General features: G+C 34.9%; 1 protein-coding gene across 2 annotated transcripts in view; it reads right to left on the bottom strand.

The window, feature by feature from the left end:
• Window positions 1-460: 460 nt before the first annotated feature.
• KLHDC10 (kelch domain containing 10) overlaps window positions 461-17,841 on the bottom strand; it is a 64,178-nt gene continuing 46,797 nt past the window's right edge. Inside the window, exons 4-10 of one of the 2 annotated variants that reach the window (XM_031939053.1) lie at window positions 17,614-17,768; window positions 9,891-10,039; window positions 8,905-8,989; window positions 7,540-7,606; window positions 6,385-6,432; window positions 3,995-4,134; window positions 461-3,416 (exon numbers count right to left, since the gene is read on the bottom strand). In XM_031939053.1, coding sequence (XP_031794913.1) covers window positions 3,207-3,416; window positions 3,995-4,134; window positions 6,385-6,432; window positions 7,540-7,606; window positions 8,905-8,989; window positions 9,891-10,039; window positions 17,614-17,768 — 854 coding nt within the window. In that variant the 3' untranslated portion in view covers window positions 461-3,206. The remainder of the gene's footprint in view (window positions 3,417-3,994; window positions 4,135-6,384; window positions 6,433-7,539; window positions 7,607-8,904; window positions 8,990-9,890; window positions 10,040-17,613; window positions 17,769-17,841) is intronic. The other variant, XM_031939054.1, reaches the window with a different exon arrangement.

Here is a 17,841-nt window from a genome sequence, read left to right as displayed (position 1 = left end):
TCATGAAGACTGTCAACTATGAGATTTTCATCTGAAGCAAAAGGAGATGGTACTCAATAACAATGACATTTAAAATCTTTTGAAGTACTAAAAAGCAACTGTACCTACACACACATCTATGTATGTGCCCATATCTTTTTATCATGTTATATGTAAATAAATATATGTATTATTGCACTTAAATTTGTAGATGGCAAATAAGACATTGTAAAGGGTATCTGAAAGAGGCAGAGAAGAAGCAGACATATGCTTCCATGCAATAGGCACTAAAGTCAAGGTGATTTTGCTGGTTAATTATATAATGAAATTCTTTGCAAATTGTTAAATAAATTCCAATAAGATCACTTAAAACACATACTATACACATGGGCTCAGTGAATAAGAGCACCAGGCCTGGAGTCAGAAAGACCCGAGTTCAAATCTGGCCTCAGACATTTACTAGCTGTGTGACTCTGGACAAGTCACTTAACCCAGCTTGCCTCGGTTTCCTCATCTGTAAAATGAGCTGAAGAAACGGCAAACAATTCCAGTATCTTCACCAAGATAACCCCAAATCGGGTCACAATGAGTCAGACACATTTGAAAAACAGCTCAACAAAACAGACGGCAAAGTCTTCTGACATGCAGTCAGAAAAGATGTGCTTGATTTGAGGCTCTCATCCTTGGGACTATTTAGCCAGCCACTTCAAATCAGCCCATTTAATCTACGAAACAGGGACAATAATATATATCAAGTACTTTCACAGGGTTGTGGTTAAGAAAGCACTTCGTGTCTCTTAAAACATTATATAAGCATGACCTATCATTAGCAAGAATGGTGTATTTAATTAGACAGCACTTCCAGAGATCTAGTTACACACAGGCTTCCACTACTGTTGATTAGAACTGACCAAGGGATGGAATGGATCTTTTTTACAAGGAAGCCAGGTATAGACTGCTGCAGTCAACGAGCCTACTTTGAAGCAAAAAAGACAGAGGAAGTGCTGCTTTTCTTCTGGTTTCTGGTACTATCAAAGGGTCTGCCCAACAAAAGGCTTACAAATGAGAGCAAATCAAGACTGAACCAGACCTCTCTATCCAGTTTTCTAGAGTAATTGTTGGTTACATATATAGAATCAAAAGGTTGGAAGCTGAAGGATCATTCTTTGGCCTTAATAGAAATATCGTCTCATCCCACCTGCTCGGGCTGGCAGATTGCCACAGAGCTGCTTCCTCTGAACTAAAAATGGATGTATCTGACTAGCCAAGACAGGGAAACAGTTCTTTTAAATGAAGCGACTACAATAACAAACTATAAAAGGCAACTATTAGTAGAAAAGCATAGGAAAGGGCAAGACCTACTATATAGTTGCCTCTTTCCTTTAGGTACCCTACATTAAAAGGTTAATATCTCTAAAATTAAAACCCAAACAGTTATATCTCAAACTACTACAGAACAACAACAAAAAAAAATCTAAGTCTTCACAACAGCCAAATGAGATGTTACAAAAAGGCTTGAAAGATGGGTTAAAACAGTATACAGTTCTACACTCCACAAAGCTCTCTACTCTTTTTCCTAGATATTAGATGCTTTTAATTTAACTCAGACTATTTTAAAATACATACATCCTCAAGCAGTTTTTAAAGTGAAGATAAAATTATTTTTAAGAATTGGAGGGAAAAAAAGGCACTTAAATGGAAAACATGTCCCAAATCTACATTAGACCTAGGTGCCACAACCTGGTCTGCATTTCCTGTATTTCTTAAGCACCTTTATTAATTCTGTATCTACATGTCCACCTGACTATGATCTATCCAATTATTATCTAAAACATTAGACAAAAAAGCAAATTAGAAATTCAAGTCATTTCCCCAAATTTAAAAAAAAGACTAAAAGTTCCACATAAAAATGAAAATGACATTCAATTGCATTCTTCCCCCATGGTGGTTTTTAAATGACACTTGGTTTCCCAGAATGGATTAACATACTGATTTTGGCTTTTCCCAACTCAACTAGGATTGTATGACTCAAAGCACAATATGTATGAACAGAAAAAAAGCAAAACTATTTAAAGGAACAACCAAATGCCAGTTGGCTTTCTAGAGGGAAAATCCTATTGCCTGAGAAAAAAAGAGGCTTGTAGTCCAGAGCCTAAAAAGCAGCAGGTTACTTACTAATAGCAAATGGCACCAATTCTGAGGCCTGGAAGAAGTTTTAAATGAAAGAAAGTCAAAGCTCACATTTCAAATGAAAGACCAAGTCTGAAGTCTCCAAAAAGGAAACAGCTTGAAGGTTATCCTTATACATTTTAAACTACAGGACCTTGGACCTCATGATCTACTTAATAGTACATTATGACTTTTAAGCAGTTTGCTTAGATCCACATTTCACCATGAGATGAGAGAGAGGAGACACTTAGAAGAACAAACACTGAGAAGGCAATCCAGTGTTTTTAAGTCATTCTGGCTTTGTCTGGCCCATAGTGCCTTTTATCTGGAATGTTCTTGGTACCCTGGTCTTCAAGAACAATATAGAGCATATTCCACATCCACAATGTACATACAAGTTTTTAGATAAGCCAATATTTTCCAACCCCCAAAGGGGTAAACAGGTGAACAATCTATTTGTTACCCTTCCATTCAAAGTCAAAATATGTATTTGGACTGTCTATATATAGACTAACATGTCAAAAAATTACTGTAGTTAGGAAGATCTACTCAATCAAATACCTCTTTAGAAATAATATATTAAAATGAGGCATTAGGGAAAACCAGGTCTCAACAGGCACCCTTCCCATATTTCCTGAACTACTGGGATTTGATGATGATGTTTTAAAGTAGGAGAGCACTAGCCTCCTGTATTACACATAACACTGCTGACTATATGTTCAGAATTTTCCTGAAAAAAAAAGCCTATATTTGTATCTTGATTCATAATATTTTAAAGAGATTTTCTGAAATCTAACTCCATCTCTCCTCTCCCCCACCATTTCCCAGCAAGAGGGAACTTAAGGAAAAAGGGGAGGGAGAAGCATCTTTAGGGGAAATTCATACATTTCCATAAACTTAAAAACAAATTTACAGAAAGGCATCTGATGTATTTTCTGAGTAAGGCCTTGATCAGGGTACTCAATCCTCTTGGTAGCACACTCTACGCTGCCCATAAATAGAAAAAGAAGTCTCTTTTAAATTAGTATTTCCATGGTGAATGAATAGTCCAGAAACCCTCATTTCAACCGCTCAATGAGTCCCTGTGTGAGTCCAAGGTGCAGAAGTTGTGTCCGGGAGAGATTTACTAAGTGAGGGAAGGCCCCAAGCAGTTTCTCCCATGACAGTTCCAGAAGGCTGGGTACCACCAGCCACATCTTAAATAATGACCCAGTCCGTTTATTTTCATGGATGTTCACCACTCCTCCATGAATGTACATGCAACCAGCCTGTAAACAGGACAAACAGAAAAGTACAAATTAGATGAAGAAAAAAGACAAACCAAAGATCTAGCTAGTGAAGACTCTTGTTGGAAAAGATTTTTATAAAGGAGATGGAATCAAAATGAGATTGGCTATCAAATCTCATGAACAACAGAGTATCCAAAAAAAAAAAAAAAAAAAGGTGTGGCTGATGCGCATTAATAAAACTGTGGATATTTAAGGCATATCTCTTACAAAGCTGATATTCATGAGAATCATACAAGACTTTAAAAGTCATGTGGTCCAATCCCTTCATTTTACAGATAACACTGGAGCTGAGAGAGATTATGACTTGTCCAGAGTCAAAGAGCTAACAAATATCAGAGGCAGGATTTGAACCCATGAGTTTTGTATGAATGGATTTTGGTATTAAATGTTTTGTTTGTCTCCTAGATTCAGAAATTTAGCAAACCTTGGAGGCAAGCTTCAAAGCAATCTTATATATAAAGGATTTTAATCTGCTTATGTTAGAACTTCTTCACCACATATCTATAAACAAATTACTTTACCATCCAATCTCACACAAGTAATCAAATAAAACTTACCGGTGTAACAGCTGCACAGTGGAAATAAACTGGCTCAGGCATAACAGCTGGAAGCTTTACCCACTGGAAAGTTTGCAGATTCAATTTCCAGACATCTCCCAAAATCACTTCTCCATTATAACCACCACAAACAAATACATCTACAAAGGATAGAAATAAAGAGCAAATTAAATGAACCAAACTAACTCGATATTTATAGCAGATTACAAGACTTGTTATGGTAGGTTTTATTCTCATGCCATCTGAACATGACAGTTTTGTGAGATCAGACTGATGAAATGACTGGTAATAGGAAAGCAATATGGGGAAAGACCAGGTATTATTGAATTTTTTTTTAATTTTCAAATTAAAATTAAATTAAAAAAAAATTTTAAATGTCCTAAATTAAAGAGATTATCCAATCTACACCAAAGGTGAGTAGAAGCATTCACATAGGGGGCAAGCTTAATTGCTTCCTCCTTAATCCAAAAGTCCCAAAGAGGCAGTCCCTGGCTTTCTTGTAGTCCCCTGGGACACTCAGTATCAATATGTCCTAACTCAGATTATAAGTGTTAAGTTCTCTGCAACAATTTTATGAGTTTGAGCTAGAATCTGAAGGTCTAATTTACTTTTGCAGCATTTCTATAAGAACAGAAAACTTCTGAATCCCAAGAAGAGTCTATCAAAGGTTCATCATTAGTGAAATCAAAATAGTCATTCAGTTATAATTCAACAATAATGATAACAAAAATGTAATATAAATAACTCTTAACCTTAAAAAAGATTTTAAAAGTTGTTTTACACTTGAGAGTATAGGAATAAATGGACTTTTCCTTAAAATAATCAGTAGCATCTATTTAAAACCATCAGTAAGCATCATATGTAATGGGGACAAGTTGCAACCATTCCCAATAAGATCAGGAGTGAAACAAGGTTGCCTACTATCACCATTACTATTTAATATTGTATTAGAAATGCTAACTTTGGCATAAGAGTTGAGAAAGAGATTAAAGGAATAAGAATAGGCAATGAGGAAACCAAATTATCACTCTTTAATGATGATATGATGGTATACTTAGAGAACCCCAGAGATTCTATTAAAAAGTTATTAGAAACAATTCATACCTTTAGCAAAGTTGCAGGATACAAAATAAATGCACATAAGTCATCAGCAATCTTATATATCACTAACAAAATTCAACAGTCAGAGTTACAAAGAGAAATCCCATTTAAAGTAACTACTGATAGTATAAAATATTTAGGAATCTATCTGCCAAGGGAAAATCAGAAACTTTATGAGCAAAACTACAAAACACTTCCCACACAAATTAAGTCTGATCTAACCAACTGGAAAAATTATGCTCTTGGATTGGGCGAGCAAATACAATAATGATGACAATACTACCTAAACTAATCTATTTATTTAGCGCTATACCAATCAGACTCCCAAAAAACTATTTTAATGACCTAGAAAAAATAACAAAATTCATATGGAAAAACAAAAGGTCAAGAATTTCAAGGGAATTAATGAAAAAAAAAAATCAAATGAAGGTGGCCTAGCTGTACCAGATCTAAAATTATATTATAAAGCAGCGGTTCCCGAAACCATCTGGTATTGGCTAAGAAATAGACTAGTTGAACAATGAAATAAGTTAGGTTCAAAGGACAAAACAGCCAGTAACTTTAATAATCTAGTATTTGACAAACCCAAAGACCCCAGTTTTTGGGATAAGAACGCATTATTTGACAAAAATTGCTGGGAAAATTAGAAATTAGGCATTGACCCACACTTAACACTGTACACCAAGATAAGGTCAAAATGGGTTCATGACCTAGGCATAAAGAATGAGATTATAAATAAATTGGAAGAGAGTTGTTTGTTTTAAATATACTTTTTTAGTTTGAGTTCAAGAAAAACTTTAACATAACAGTTAGACTGCAGTCCTAATTAGAGTAGAAATAAGGTGTTAAAAGTTTGTCCATCTTCCTATTTTGTTTTTCTTTTTAAACTATCAGTGTTTTGGACTGAATTCTATAAATCTTAATCCAAAAAGCACAAGCAATTTATGAAGGGTTTTCCATACCAAAAACAGTTCCTCCATGGATGGTATATTTTTCAGTTATGCTGACTAACAAACTATCTTATTGTTATAGCTTTAAAGGGGTTTGTAGGGCAAACGAAACAGAATCTTCTAAGGAAATCAAATTACAAAATTTAGATAAAGAACTTGGGAAAATACTACTTTCTACTTCCTGAATGACAAAGTATCTTTTAAAGCTAACAGTTCTATCTGGAACCAGAAAGAGATTTCTCCACTCCTAGAAACTATTGCTTGTGTTCTCCTATTTTCAGTTAGTCACTCACTCATTGAACATAGAACTAGAAGTAGTGCTTAGTTTAATATCCTTACCATTTTTTATTTGTACACAACTGTGACATCTTCTGGCTGCAGGGAAACCTGACAAAAAACATACATGCAAGAGAGCTCTTTTATTCACACAAAGCACAATGCTAATATAGCAAAGAACATATTATAAATTGCTAGATTAAATTAATACACACAAATTAATCCCTTTATATTACATTAGGAAAAGCTGCAAAGTGGAATAGCCTTAGTTATCCTAGAAGATTTATATAAGGAAACTTAATATATAAAATATCACATGTATTATATATTACATATTATTATAATATTATATTATATATGAGACTTCAAGAATGGAGATCCCCAATAACCAGCACAACTCTGGTGTGATAAAGAACTAGGGAAGCTACAGGGCAGGTGTTCCTGTTCCCTGCAGGTTCTGATTTCCTCAGGAGTCTATCTACTGAGAATCATAGCTGTAAGGCTTTCAGAATGTGGTGGTCAATTATTCAATGCCCAAAGATGAAGAAATAAAGGTCCACAGATACAAAGGTGGCGAGAAGCAAAGCTGGGATTAAGCCCAGGTTCTCTATCTAAATTCAAATTTTCTCAACTCTGCTCCTCCACTTCTATTATAGAATTCAACAATTCTTATCAAAAGCACATCTCTCTATACAGTGGCTGAATGATGGAAACAATCTCCATCTGACTCAGATCAGGGCTTTTTAAACTTTTTCTATTCACAATCCCTTTCGTCTAAGAAATTTTTATGCAACCCGGGTACATAAGTATACAAAATCGATATATAAAGCAAACATTTACTGATAAAAAATCCTAAATTTAAGATCCCTACATTCAGTTCCACAACCCCACGTGGGGAAGCAAACCACAATTTAAAAAGCTTTCCTCTAGACCATAACATATTAACATCAATCCAAATTAAATATTAAAATATTTTTTAAATAGCCTTTTATTTACAGGTTATATGTATGGGTAACTTTACAGCACTGACAATTGCCAAACCTCTTGTTCCAATTTTTCCCTCCTTCCCCACCCCTCCCCAGATGGCAGGATGACCAGTAGATGTTAAATAAACATTAAAATATTAAGCATTCCTAATTTAGTAGAACCACAAATATCAATTAAATCACCCCTTAAAAACATTCAAAAAATAAATTTACTCAAGGATTTATGATTTACCTATTTTTTCATGGGGTCTTGTTGCAATTTCCTCCCATGTATTCGTTTCAAGATTGTATGCGTGGATCTTGAGAAAAGAAAACACACAGATACACATCCATATAAACACACTTAATAGAAACAATGACAATCACTTGTGACTTTGGACGTACAATAAATCGTATTTTAATGCCTGTCTGTATAAATCCTTTGCATTCTGCTGAAAAGCTTTTCTGGGCCTTGCATCTCTCTAATCTGTCCTCACTCTTTAACAAAGACGGTCATTAAAGTGAATCGTTTAAAACACAATTCATCTACAAGATGTGTAATAATGAAATTTTTCTGGGTTAGAAGGCAAAATCTTCTAAATCTTAAGATCTTAAATCTAAATCTTAAGGATGAAACTATAAATCTTAAGAAACCACCAAGGAAAAAAGAATTTTAAGTATCCCAACAAAGAATCAGGATTGTTCTACAAAAATTCATTTGGACTCAGTTCTCTAAAAACTCCATAACTCTAATAATTAAATCAAAATCTAACTAAATTGTACTTTCCTGATTCTATTCTCCAATGAAATTAAGATTGAACCATAGCATAACCATGATTTAATTCCTTTCTATATAATTCTCCATTAGAAAACTAATTTTTCCCCTCTTATAACAATGGTAAAAGTATTATAGTTGTGAGACAACTGGACACCAATCATCTCCATTCATCAATGAAGTTAATGAAATGTAGATTTAAATATTAATTCCCTAAGGTATCAGTTTATGAACCCCAATGCAGAAGTTTAATTTTCATTTACTTCCCAACAACAATCTAAAATATAGGCCAAAGGGAAAAAAATAAAGGAAATAAATAAGGTAAAAATAAAGTATTATGGTATCCAGATTGCATCATATTTCTATGCATGCAAAAACAGGTTAAGCTCTTGGAAAACATCACAATGAATTCTCAGTTATACATAGTAGTGAATCATGTAAACTATTTTCTGTAGAAGCTATAGCCATTCAAAATGACCTGCATTCTAGAGAACCCAGAAGGTTTTATACCACTGATCCTAGGACATATGCAAGGACATGGAAGTCCTAGTTCAAACTCCAACTCTGATAAAAACTTACTGGAATCTTCTTTCAATTACTAAATCTTCAAGTCACTTTCTTCATCTTTTCTAAGGAGACATATTTCATAAAGCATATTCAGTGCTTGCTATAACATAGCAGAAGCTGACCATTTGATATAATACTATTAAAGAGCATTCTGCGCAAAATGGATGTTCAAACACATTAATGACTAACCTTCTAAAAACCACAGTAACCAAAGCTAAAATTTTTGGTCTGAAATATACTTCTTCATATCCTTCTGTTCTGAAAAGTCTTTTTTACCTTATTTAAGGGGTAAGCTGTCCAGGAAGTCCCACCTCCCAAGATGTATATCCTTTGCCCATCGTGTGCAATTTCATGTCTATACCTGAAAATATCAAAAATAATTAGAAGAAAAGTAGTTTTGTTGAAATCTGGTTGACTTAGGTTACAGATCATCCTTCACATCACATTACTTATTTAGAAAGTCAGAATCTTAAAAAAAGACCATTTTTTTAAAAAAATCTGTTTCTGACACTTAAGAAAACATATAAAAGAACCTTAATAAGCTAATTCAAGAAGATCAAGTTGTTTTATAGGGAACAGGACATCATTTTGCAATTGTTTTCTCTACATAACAAAACAGTTCTCTAATTATGAGTCAAATAAGATAACAATGAAAAATATCCTTACTCCTCCTCCATGCCATTTTGACTAAGTAAGGCACTTTAGGAGGAACTAGGAAAAGGAAAAAAAATTATTTAATTGAAAAATTTAATTTGAGTTTATGTGAGCTTAATTTTAAGAACAAGCAATTACTGTATCAGAAAAGATGAGGGGCTTATACCATAAAAGAATAATGTAAAAGGCATTTAAATTTTTGTATCCCCTAATATTCAGTAGTATGTATTGTACAAACTAAGGGTTTAGTGAGTATGTGAAGAATGAATAAGTGAAAAAATGAGAGAATTAGGGATAACTGTCCTAACCATGATCCACTTATTTGGTTAATACTACTACCAACTTTTTCTTCAAGATTTGTTGTTTTTTTAGCATAGGAATTCCAAAGTATATTGAAAATTTTAAATTCTCAGGAGGGATGAAATAGAAATGATTCTTCCAGTAAGGGAAAAGTATCATTCCCATATCAGAAGACTACTACTTTCTAAACTGAGATCTCAACCAATTTGCTATTCCAAATGCAGGTAAAGGATTTTCTTTAAGCCATGCCCTGACATTAAACAAGAAAAGTCTTAGCAGCAAATGCAAAATATATCTTAGAACTTTACCTCTCTTCTGGCAGATCACAAGCTAGGTTGTTTGGTTTTAGCTGTATCCATTCCCGGGTATTCAGGTCTAACCGATGTAGGTCTGTACTGTAAACATAGCCAGTTGTTCCTCCAAAGACATAGAGGAAGCCATTTATAATAGCCATTGCCTAAAAAATTTTTTAAAAGAACAAAATTCATCTATTAGTTAACTGACTCAAGCTAACTACATGATTGTGCTACAGACAGAAAGTGGGTGAGAAGCTATGGTAATAAACTGTCTAGAGAATATGATAATCACTGGTGATGACTAATGGGAGTAGATAATTAGGTAATGCACCTAAATCAAAGGGAATAAGTGGTATAAAATTCAGAAGAAAAATTAAGTTGACCTCTAGGGAGAAACTAAAAGGAATAGGTCTGGTAAAAGAAAGAACAGGGTATGTTAATAACAAATACGCTAGACCAATGGCTAGTCTAAGACTAAATCAAAAATCACCCTAATGTAGGAGTCCTTTTTTATGTGAAGCCTATGGACTCCTTCTCAGAAGGTCTTTAAATGTATAAATAAAATATATAGGAATACCAAGGAAACCAATTATAATAACATATACTGATAAAAAAAATTTTTTTTTTTTTAATTTTCACAGCTCTGTGAACTCATATGAGCTTTTCACTAAAATTTAAGGATAGAACCAGAATAAATAAGGAAAGATTAGAACTAAGGTCAAAACAAGGTGATCAGAATACTAGTGGTATTGACATAAGCCTATAAGATGCATTAGTACCATAGTTAACAAGGTTAATTACTTAAATGAAGGTTGCTCTAACTGGCTCTCTAGTCTTATTCACTAGACTAGCTAGAAGATTTTTTTAACATTCTAAAAATAAGCCAAGAACAATGGAATGTAAAAATGAAACATTTTGTTCTTTTCGAAATATGACTTCACAATCCAAAAAATACTTCATAAGACTTCCCTTGAGACAAACTCTATTGGTGACTGTAGGGTTAATAGATTAGGGTTGAGTAAAGATAGGTGTATTTTAAATAAGGAAGGCAGATATAAAAGGGTGGGTGGATGGTTCATAGCACTTAAACATTCCCTAGCAGTGACAAAAACGCACTGATTAAAGATAGGGAACTGACAACTAAATGTGATACTCAATATAAAGGCACAATCATCATGTTCGGGTGTTTTTGTTGTATAGTCCTTGTAGGCAGAATTTGGTTGCAGTGTTATTTAGTTAACAGCCAGTGGAAATCCACAATTATCACAAAGATAATATAATTATGTTTACTGTACTACTACTACTGTAGGAAAATCTGACTCTGGGGGGGAAAAACATTTAACCCTGATGGCAAATGATTACTTTAATTTGTTTTTTTCTAACTTTGAGAGTACCAAGCAAAGGGTCCCTCAAAGAATGACACAAACTCGAACATTTGGTTAAAGATAACCAAGCTTAGAAAACCTATTAATTAAGATATTCTATAGAAAGATCTTGGCCATTTTGACTGTGATGAAAATTCCTTGAGAAGGACATGATATGGAGTATTCAGGCCACAGATATGATTGGTGACGTGCACTGAATTAGCAATTACATGAGTCTTGCTTATAAATTCAGTCAATCCTTGGTGCTCAAAGTCAGAGGCATCAAACATAACAGTCTGGCTGGAATCAGATTATAAAATGTTCTTAGGAAACATTTAACAAAATACAAAAAACATAATGGTAATAATATGCGATTTTTGAAATCAGTATGAAGTCTCTGCAGGGGGATCCTGAATGGTCCTGATTTCTATTTGACTTTGATCCTACATTATCTCAGATTCTCTGTCATCAAAAATGCAAGAGATGGTGTGGTATTTTGGAAAAAGTAATAAGGAAAATGTCTATTATTCAATTAAAAAAATTAATTCGATTATGTCCAAAAGGCTATCAAACTGTACATAACCTTTGATCCAGCAGTGTCTCTACTCGTTCTGTATCCCAAAGAGATCATAAAAAAGAGAAAAGAACCTACATGTACAAAAATGTTTATAGCAGCCCTTTTTTAGAAGGAACTGGAAACTGAATAGCTGCCAATCTGTTGGAGAATGGCTGAATAAGTTGTGGTATATGAATGTTATGGAATATTATTGTTCTATAAGAAATGATCAGCAGGATGATTTCAGAGAGGCCTGGAGAGACTTACATGAACTAAGTGTCTGATGAAGGGAAAGGCATGTGGGAAAGGTATTCCAAAAAGAAATGTTTTTGACTGCCAGCCATGATCCTGGGCATCACCACTATTGTTAGCTGACAATAAAGGAAGGCTAAAGATCATTTCATGGGGATTTCCAGTATATAATGAAGTCACATTAGTTCAAACTGTGCCTTTTCATGAAAATCCAAAGAAACAAGGTGATGTCGGTGATATCTTAAATCTCATCAATGAGTGACACAGAAATAGGTAAGTAATTAGAAATTAGAAGAGTTAAGGGGCCAGAAACTGAATTTGCAAATAAAACTGCTAAGAGTATTTATTTTTTGACAAGAAAGACTAAATTATATTGTCAAACTAACCTAGAAAACTAAGCATAAAAAGCAAGAAAAATCCATTAATAACAAAGTATTGCTCAGAAGCCTTGGCAAGAGAACAGACCTAACAAAAAGCATCTTTGTTGTGGCAGAAATGACTGATGAAAAGACAAAAGAACAACAGGGAATTAAAGCTTCTAGTTCCAGCAGGTATACAGCACAAGGAGAATTTGTCAGTAAGCTGCAAAGCACACTGTTTTTGCCAATGCCTAGTGAGATGGATCTGCATAAGATGAAAATAATCTTTGCACTATAAAGATAAAATGAAGAGGAATGCCTGCCTCCTCTCTACCTTATCAGGGGAAAAAAACAAAAATGTTCTTTGAACAAAAAGAAATACAGAAAAGGCAAAACAGAGGAAAAAGAATTTTTCAAGACTATCTATTCTGTGACAGGAGACAAAAAGGTTGAAGAAGTTAAAATAATAGGTAGGAGGTTCTTCTTACTGTAGAGATGGGCTCTCTGAGAAAGCAATATTTTTCCTTGCTCAAGAAACGATGGCGAGAATTTATAGCACCACTATGAGAGAGACAAACCACTACAGATCAAAGAAAAGAAAAAATAAGGAATGAAGGCTGGTGACATCTGACTAAATAGAGGGTTAAGTGCTCTCATATTAAGCTATAAAAATAGAGTAAACTAAGTCAGAAGGACCCAAGTTCAAATTTGAACTCAAACACTTAACATTTCCTAGATGTGTGACTCTGAGCAAGTCACTTAACCCAAATTGCCTCAGGGAAAAAAAAGTAAGCTACATTGTTTTTCTAGACCACATACTCAAAATAGAGAGTCTCAGAGACTGGACAAACTCTAAAGCCAGTTCCCACAGAGAAAAAAATGACACTGCCAAAAGGAATCTAGGAAGCATCGCTAGAGAATATGAAGAACTGGAAGAGAAACTGAACATGGCACAGCAGATCTGTGAAGTCACTGGCTAAGATGGTACTAGGACAGAAAGGCTGTGTCTGATCCCAAACATCATTCAAACTCTCTTACAAGTTAGAAAGTAAAACTTCATTTTCCAAATGAGGAACCAAAAGGTGAAGCAGATAGATTGTCCTCCAAATGCAATATTTACTCCATGCTCATTCTTGGCCAGAAATAGAAGGATTCTAAAACCGTCAAAAATAATTTGCTAAAGATCTGCAAGTCTCATCCAAAGAACTTTAAACTGAAACCGGGCCCAGTCGGGGGGTGGAGAGTAAAACAAGCTCGTATAGATTCACTAAACTAGGGAATAGCAGAAATGATGGGAAGAATATCAACCTATAAAGGAACACTGAAAAAAACACCCAAGAAGGGAGGAAGAAATACAACTCATGATCTTATAAAAGCATCATGTGAACTCATACACTTAACATGTTTACTTATGCATGCATAAATATGCTACAAGGTACAGCAGATACCTTAAAAGGATGTAAATTCAATCTCTTTTGAGACACATTGATGCAGCTCTCTTACTGGCAATGACACTGTGACCCCCTGTATTTGACTCCTGGCTCTAGTATGGATGGGCAGCCAGGTGGCACAGTAGACAGAGATCGAGGCCTGGAGCCAGGAAACCCAAGTTCAAATCCAGCCTCAGACACTTCCTGGTTGTGTGACTCTGGTCAAGTTCCTTTTCTCATATATAAAATGAGCTGGAGAAGGAAATGCAAACCATTGCAGTATCTCTGAAGAAAATCCAAAATGGGATCACAAAGAATAGGAGTGAAATAATTCTGGTGATCCAACGCGTGACCTTGAGAAAGGCATGGGGCTGCCTCAGTTTCATCTTTAAATTAATGGGAGAGATGAGGCTAACTTCTGAGTCCTCTGGCTCTACAGCTCTACCTATCTAAAGACAAAAAGGAACAGATTTGTTCTGTTTGGACTCAAACACTAGGAAAGAACACTAGGAAATGGAGATCAGAGGTATATTTTGACTCAACATAGGGAAAACTGTCCAACATTTATTTAGAGCTACTCCAAACCAGAAAAAGGCCTCCTCATAACGCAGTAAATCCCATATCACTAAAAAGCTTCAAAAGTGGAGTCTGGATGACTGCCTGTTGGCCATCTTATAGAGACAATACCCATCCAAATAAATGTTGGGCAATGTGGCCTCCAAGCTTTCTTCCAATTATAAATTTTTTTTGACAACAAATTTAAATGGCTTATGACTGGAACCAGCAGCATCAGAAACTGAGTGTCAGTGCCCATAGCTTAGTAGTTAGCCATCAATGACATAATTCCAAGGGGAAGATCTTTTCTCAACCATTCAGGCCTATTTTGATTAAGTTCCTAAATCCCACCTATTAAAAATAATATGGAGACAGCTAAAGTACCAATCAGGCAAAGGGAACTCAATTTATAAATGGAAATGTTGGCAATGGGTTTATTGATCCTATAGGACCAGGGAAATAACGGCCAGGAGACCAACCCATTTCTCCATTCTAAGCCAGTTGTGTATCTACAATAGTAGCCAAGTATCGACACAGATGGGACATCATTCATTTTGATGGGGGTGATGAAGTTGTATAGACTCATGATCAAGCCAGGATACAACTGAGACTGAATGTGTTAAGGGGAGGATAAACCAGTGGCTAGTCCCCATCCCAGAATTCAATTGAACCTTGATCTGGTATCGCTGGTTTATTATTAATACAGGTAGTATTAAACCCTGACCAGTTTATCCTTCACAGGATCACTCAGATCTATGGAAGCCAAATCAGCTTGATTCTATTCCAGATCCTGAGAAAGAAAATAGAATGAGTCAACATATTCCAATATGGAGTCATAAGCTCCTCTCCTGTGGGAACTCCTAAAAGCTCACAAGTTTCAGCACAAACTTTTCATACAAAGAGACGCTTTTCTTATCCTACAAGTTTGAAGCCACTCTCTTAATAAGGCAATTTTTAAAACAGTCTGAAGAAAAATCAAAAGGCCCAGAATATTAGTGAGAATGAGAGCTGGACAAGAATCCTAGTCAGTTAAAACCAACGTGGGAATCTGATTATGCAAAATTTGTTACAGGTGTTTTGTGAGTTGTTTTTTCCCCTCTAGTAAGGGGAGAGAAGAAGGAAAGAATGACAGATTTTTGTTCATTAAATTTTTTTTTTTCAAAGAAAGAACCCTAGTCAGAAGTTCAATTGTTGCCTTGGATTTCTCTGGTAGGTTAAGGGGGCACTCAAGGCAGAGGTTAGAGCTGGCAACTGATAGGGCTTCTGCAAAGAATCCACACCAAAGGGAACTGCAATTTCCTCCACCTTCTGCTAAATCGACACCCCCTTTGGGTTGTCCCCCCTCTCAATATGACAGAGGAAGCCTATGACCAGTGGTGCTATGACCCACAGGGATACGGTAACTGGCTGTCTGAATTAAGATGTTGGCTCTAAGAAACTATGGACAGTATTTTCAAAGCTAACTTACAGATGAGGTAGTTCTATAATCAATGATTTCACTATCAATGGGAAGGATAGGGAATGATAAGTAATTATGTGACCCAGCCCACCACCAGAAGAAAAGTTGAGTAAATTACCAAGGAAGACACTAAGAGGACTCCAAGAAGTAGAGTAGGTAAGGGAGAGGCAGGGCAGGTTAGCGAGCAATGCTCACCAATGTCCAGTCCGAGGCCAAATCATGGCGCCAAGCCAGAATCAGGAAGAGCCAGGGCTGGGTCAGAGCACAAGCTGAAGTTAAAAAACCTGTGGGGTCAACAGAGCAGGACTAATGGTCAACGCCAATTATTTCCCAACAAGGAGGAGTATAATGCTATTTCCTTTTGAAACAGCTACTAGATCCATTAGCTGGGATTTTAAAGGAACCCTAGCCTAGGAGGTTACTAATCAGGACTAGCTTAAGAGTTATGTGTCCTGAGACCAGTCTTTAAGTGATTCTTCTCCTTGATATATAAATCCTTAGCAGCTTAAAGACTCTTAAGGTAAAAACCTATTATTCCTAGAGAATAAAACTTTCCAATCTAAAAGCAGTTTCCATATAGAGAAAACAGATCAGGGGAAGCTAAGTGATTGCCAGCCACAAAATTCTAATATCAGAGGCATATCTGTACTAAATAATATTCTTTCTCTAAACAGTTCAAAAAAAATATTTTAAAGATAAAGAAGTTATGAAAATAAGAAATCAGTAAAAATCTTTGGCAGCCACTGAACTTCTTCCAGTGGGTGCTTTAATATAGATTCTGCTACCAGATAGTAACTATTCAGGGTTAAGTTTATAATTTATTATTTCCAGCTTATGATTTTCAAGCAACTTTTTAAGTGTGGCTGTGAGTTAGACTGACATCTAACACTGAATGAGGACACCTAAAGGATTAGAAGAGCTGAAAAATCTATCAATTTTAAGAGTATAACCACTGATCTTCAAAGTCAAAGCATTCCTATATCAAGCTCTGAAAGCATTTTTTTTTCCTTAGCAATTTAGTGGGCATTGGGGGTACCTCAGAAAACACCATCTTTTCAAATGGGTATCTAGTTACAATATTGTTTTAAGAACAATTTTGAACAAATAAGTATTTTGACTATTATACTCAAATTAACTACAAAGGACCTATGAAGATGCTATCTGCATCCAGAGAAAGAACTGAAATAGAATGATTTTACATTATATATATATGTACATAATCACATACATATACATACATAGATACACACATATTTGTGTTTAATGGTACCCTTCTGAGGGTATGGAGAAAAAGGGGGAAAAAATAAAATTTACATAACTTTATTATATATTTAAAAGGAATAGCTGGGTTTTTTGGATCTGCAGTTTCATCTTTTTTTTTATTCTATGTCATGAAAATGCTTGTTTTATTTCATAAATTAAAAATACAATTTTTTAAATTCCACTTTTTCCAGGATAATAGAGGGCTAAAGACCAAAAAAATTTTAAACATTTCTTACATAAAACTAGGCTATGATTAGGAACTAAAGAGAAAAGTGAAGAAAGAAAAGAAGGAAGAAGGAAAAAAAGGAAGGAAGAAAAACAGAAAAAATGTGACTAGGTTTTAAGTTATTTTTATCTGAAACAAAAAAATAAAATGACATTCTGAATTAATTTTCCATTAATCATCCATTAACTTAACTTTAGTAATAGAACAAATGTTCTGATACCATACTTACAGCCACCAAAATGTAAGCAAATTAATAGATATATATTAGTACCTGTCCATAAATCCGATTGGGCTTCTTCCCTCTACAACTGAGCAAGGCCCACCGTTTGTATTTCACATTGCAGACATGGACATCATTGCCATTGCTCTCACCAAAGGGAATGCCAGTACCTCCAAACACCAACAAGTTATTTCCATGCAACACAACTAGAAAGGGACAAAAACACAAATTCTATTCATATACTATGTGTACTATATGTACATACACACAATACTACTT

This window comes from Sarcophilus harrisii, chromosome 5 (assembly GCF_902635505.1).
Source record: "Sarcophilus harrisii chromosome 5, mSarHar1.11, whole genome shotgun sequence".
Lineage (NCBI taxonomy): Eukaryota > Metazoa > Chordata > Mammalia > Dasyuromorphia > Dasyuridae > Sarcophilus > Sarcophilus harrisii.
This window is presented reverse-complemented; position numbering and strand designations above follow the sequence as displayed.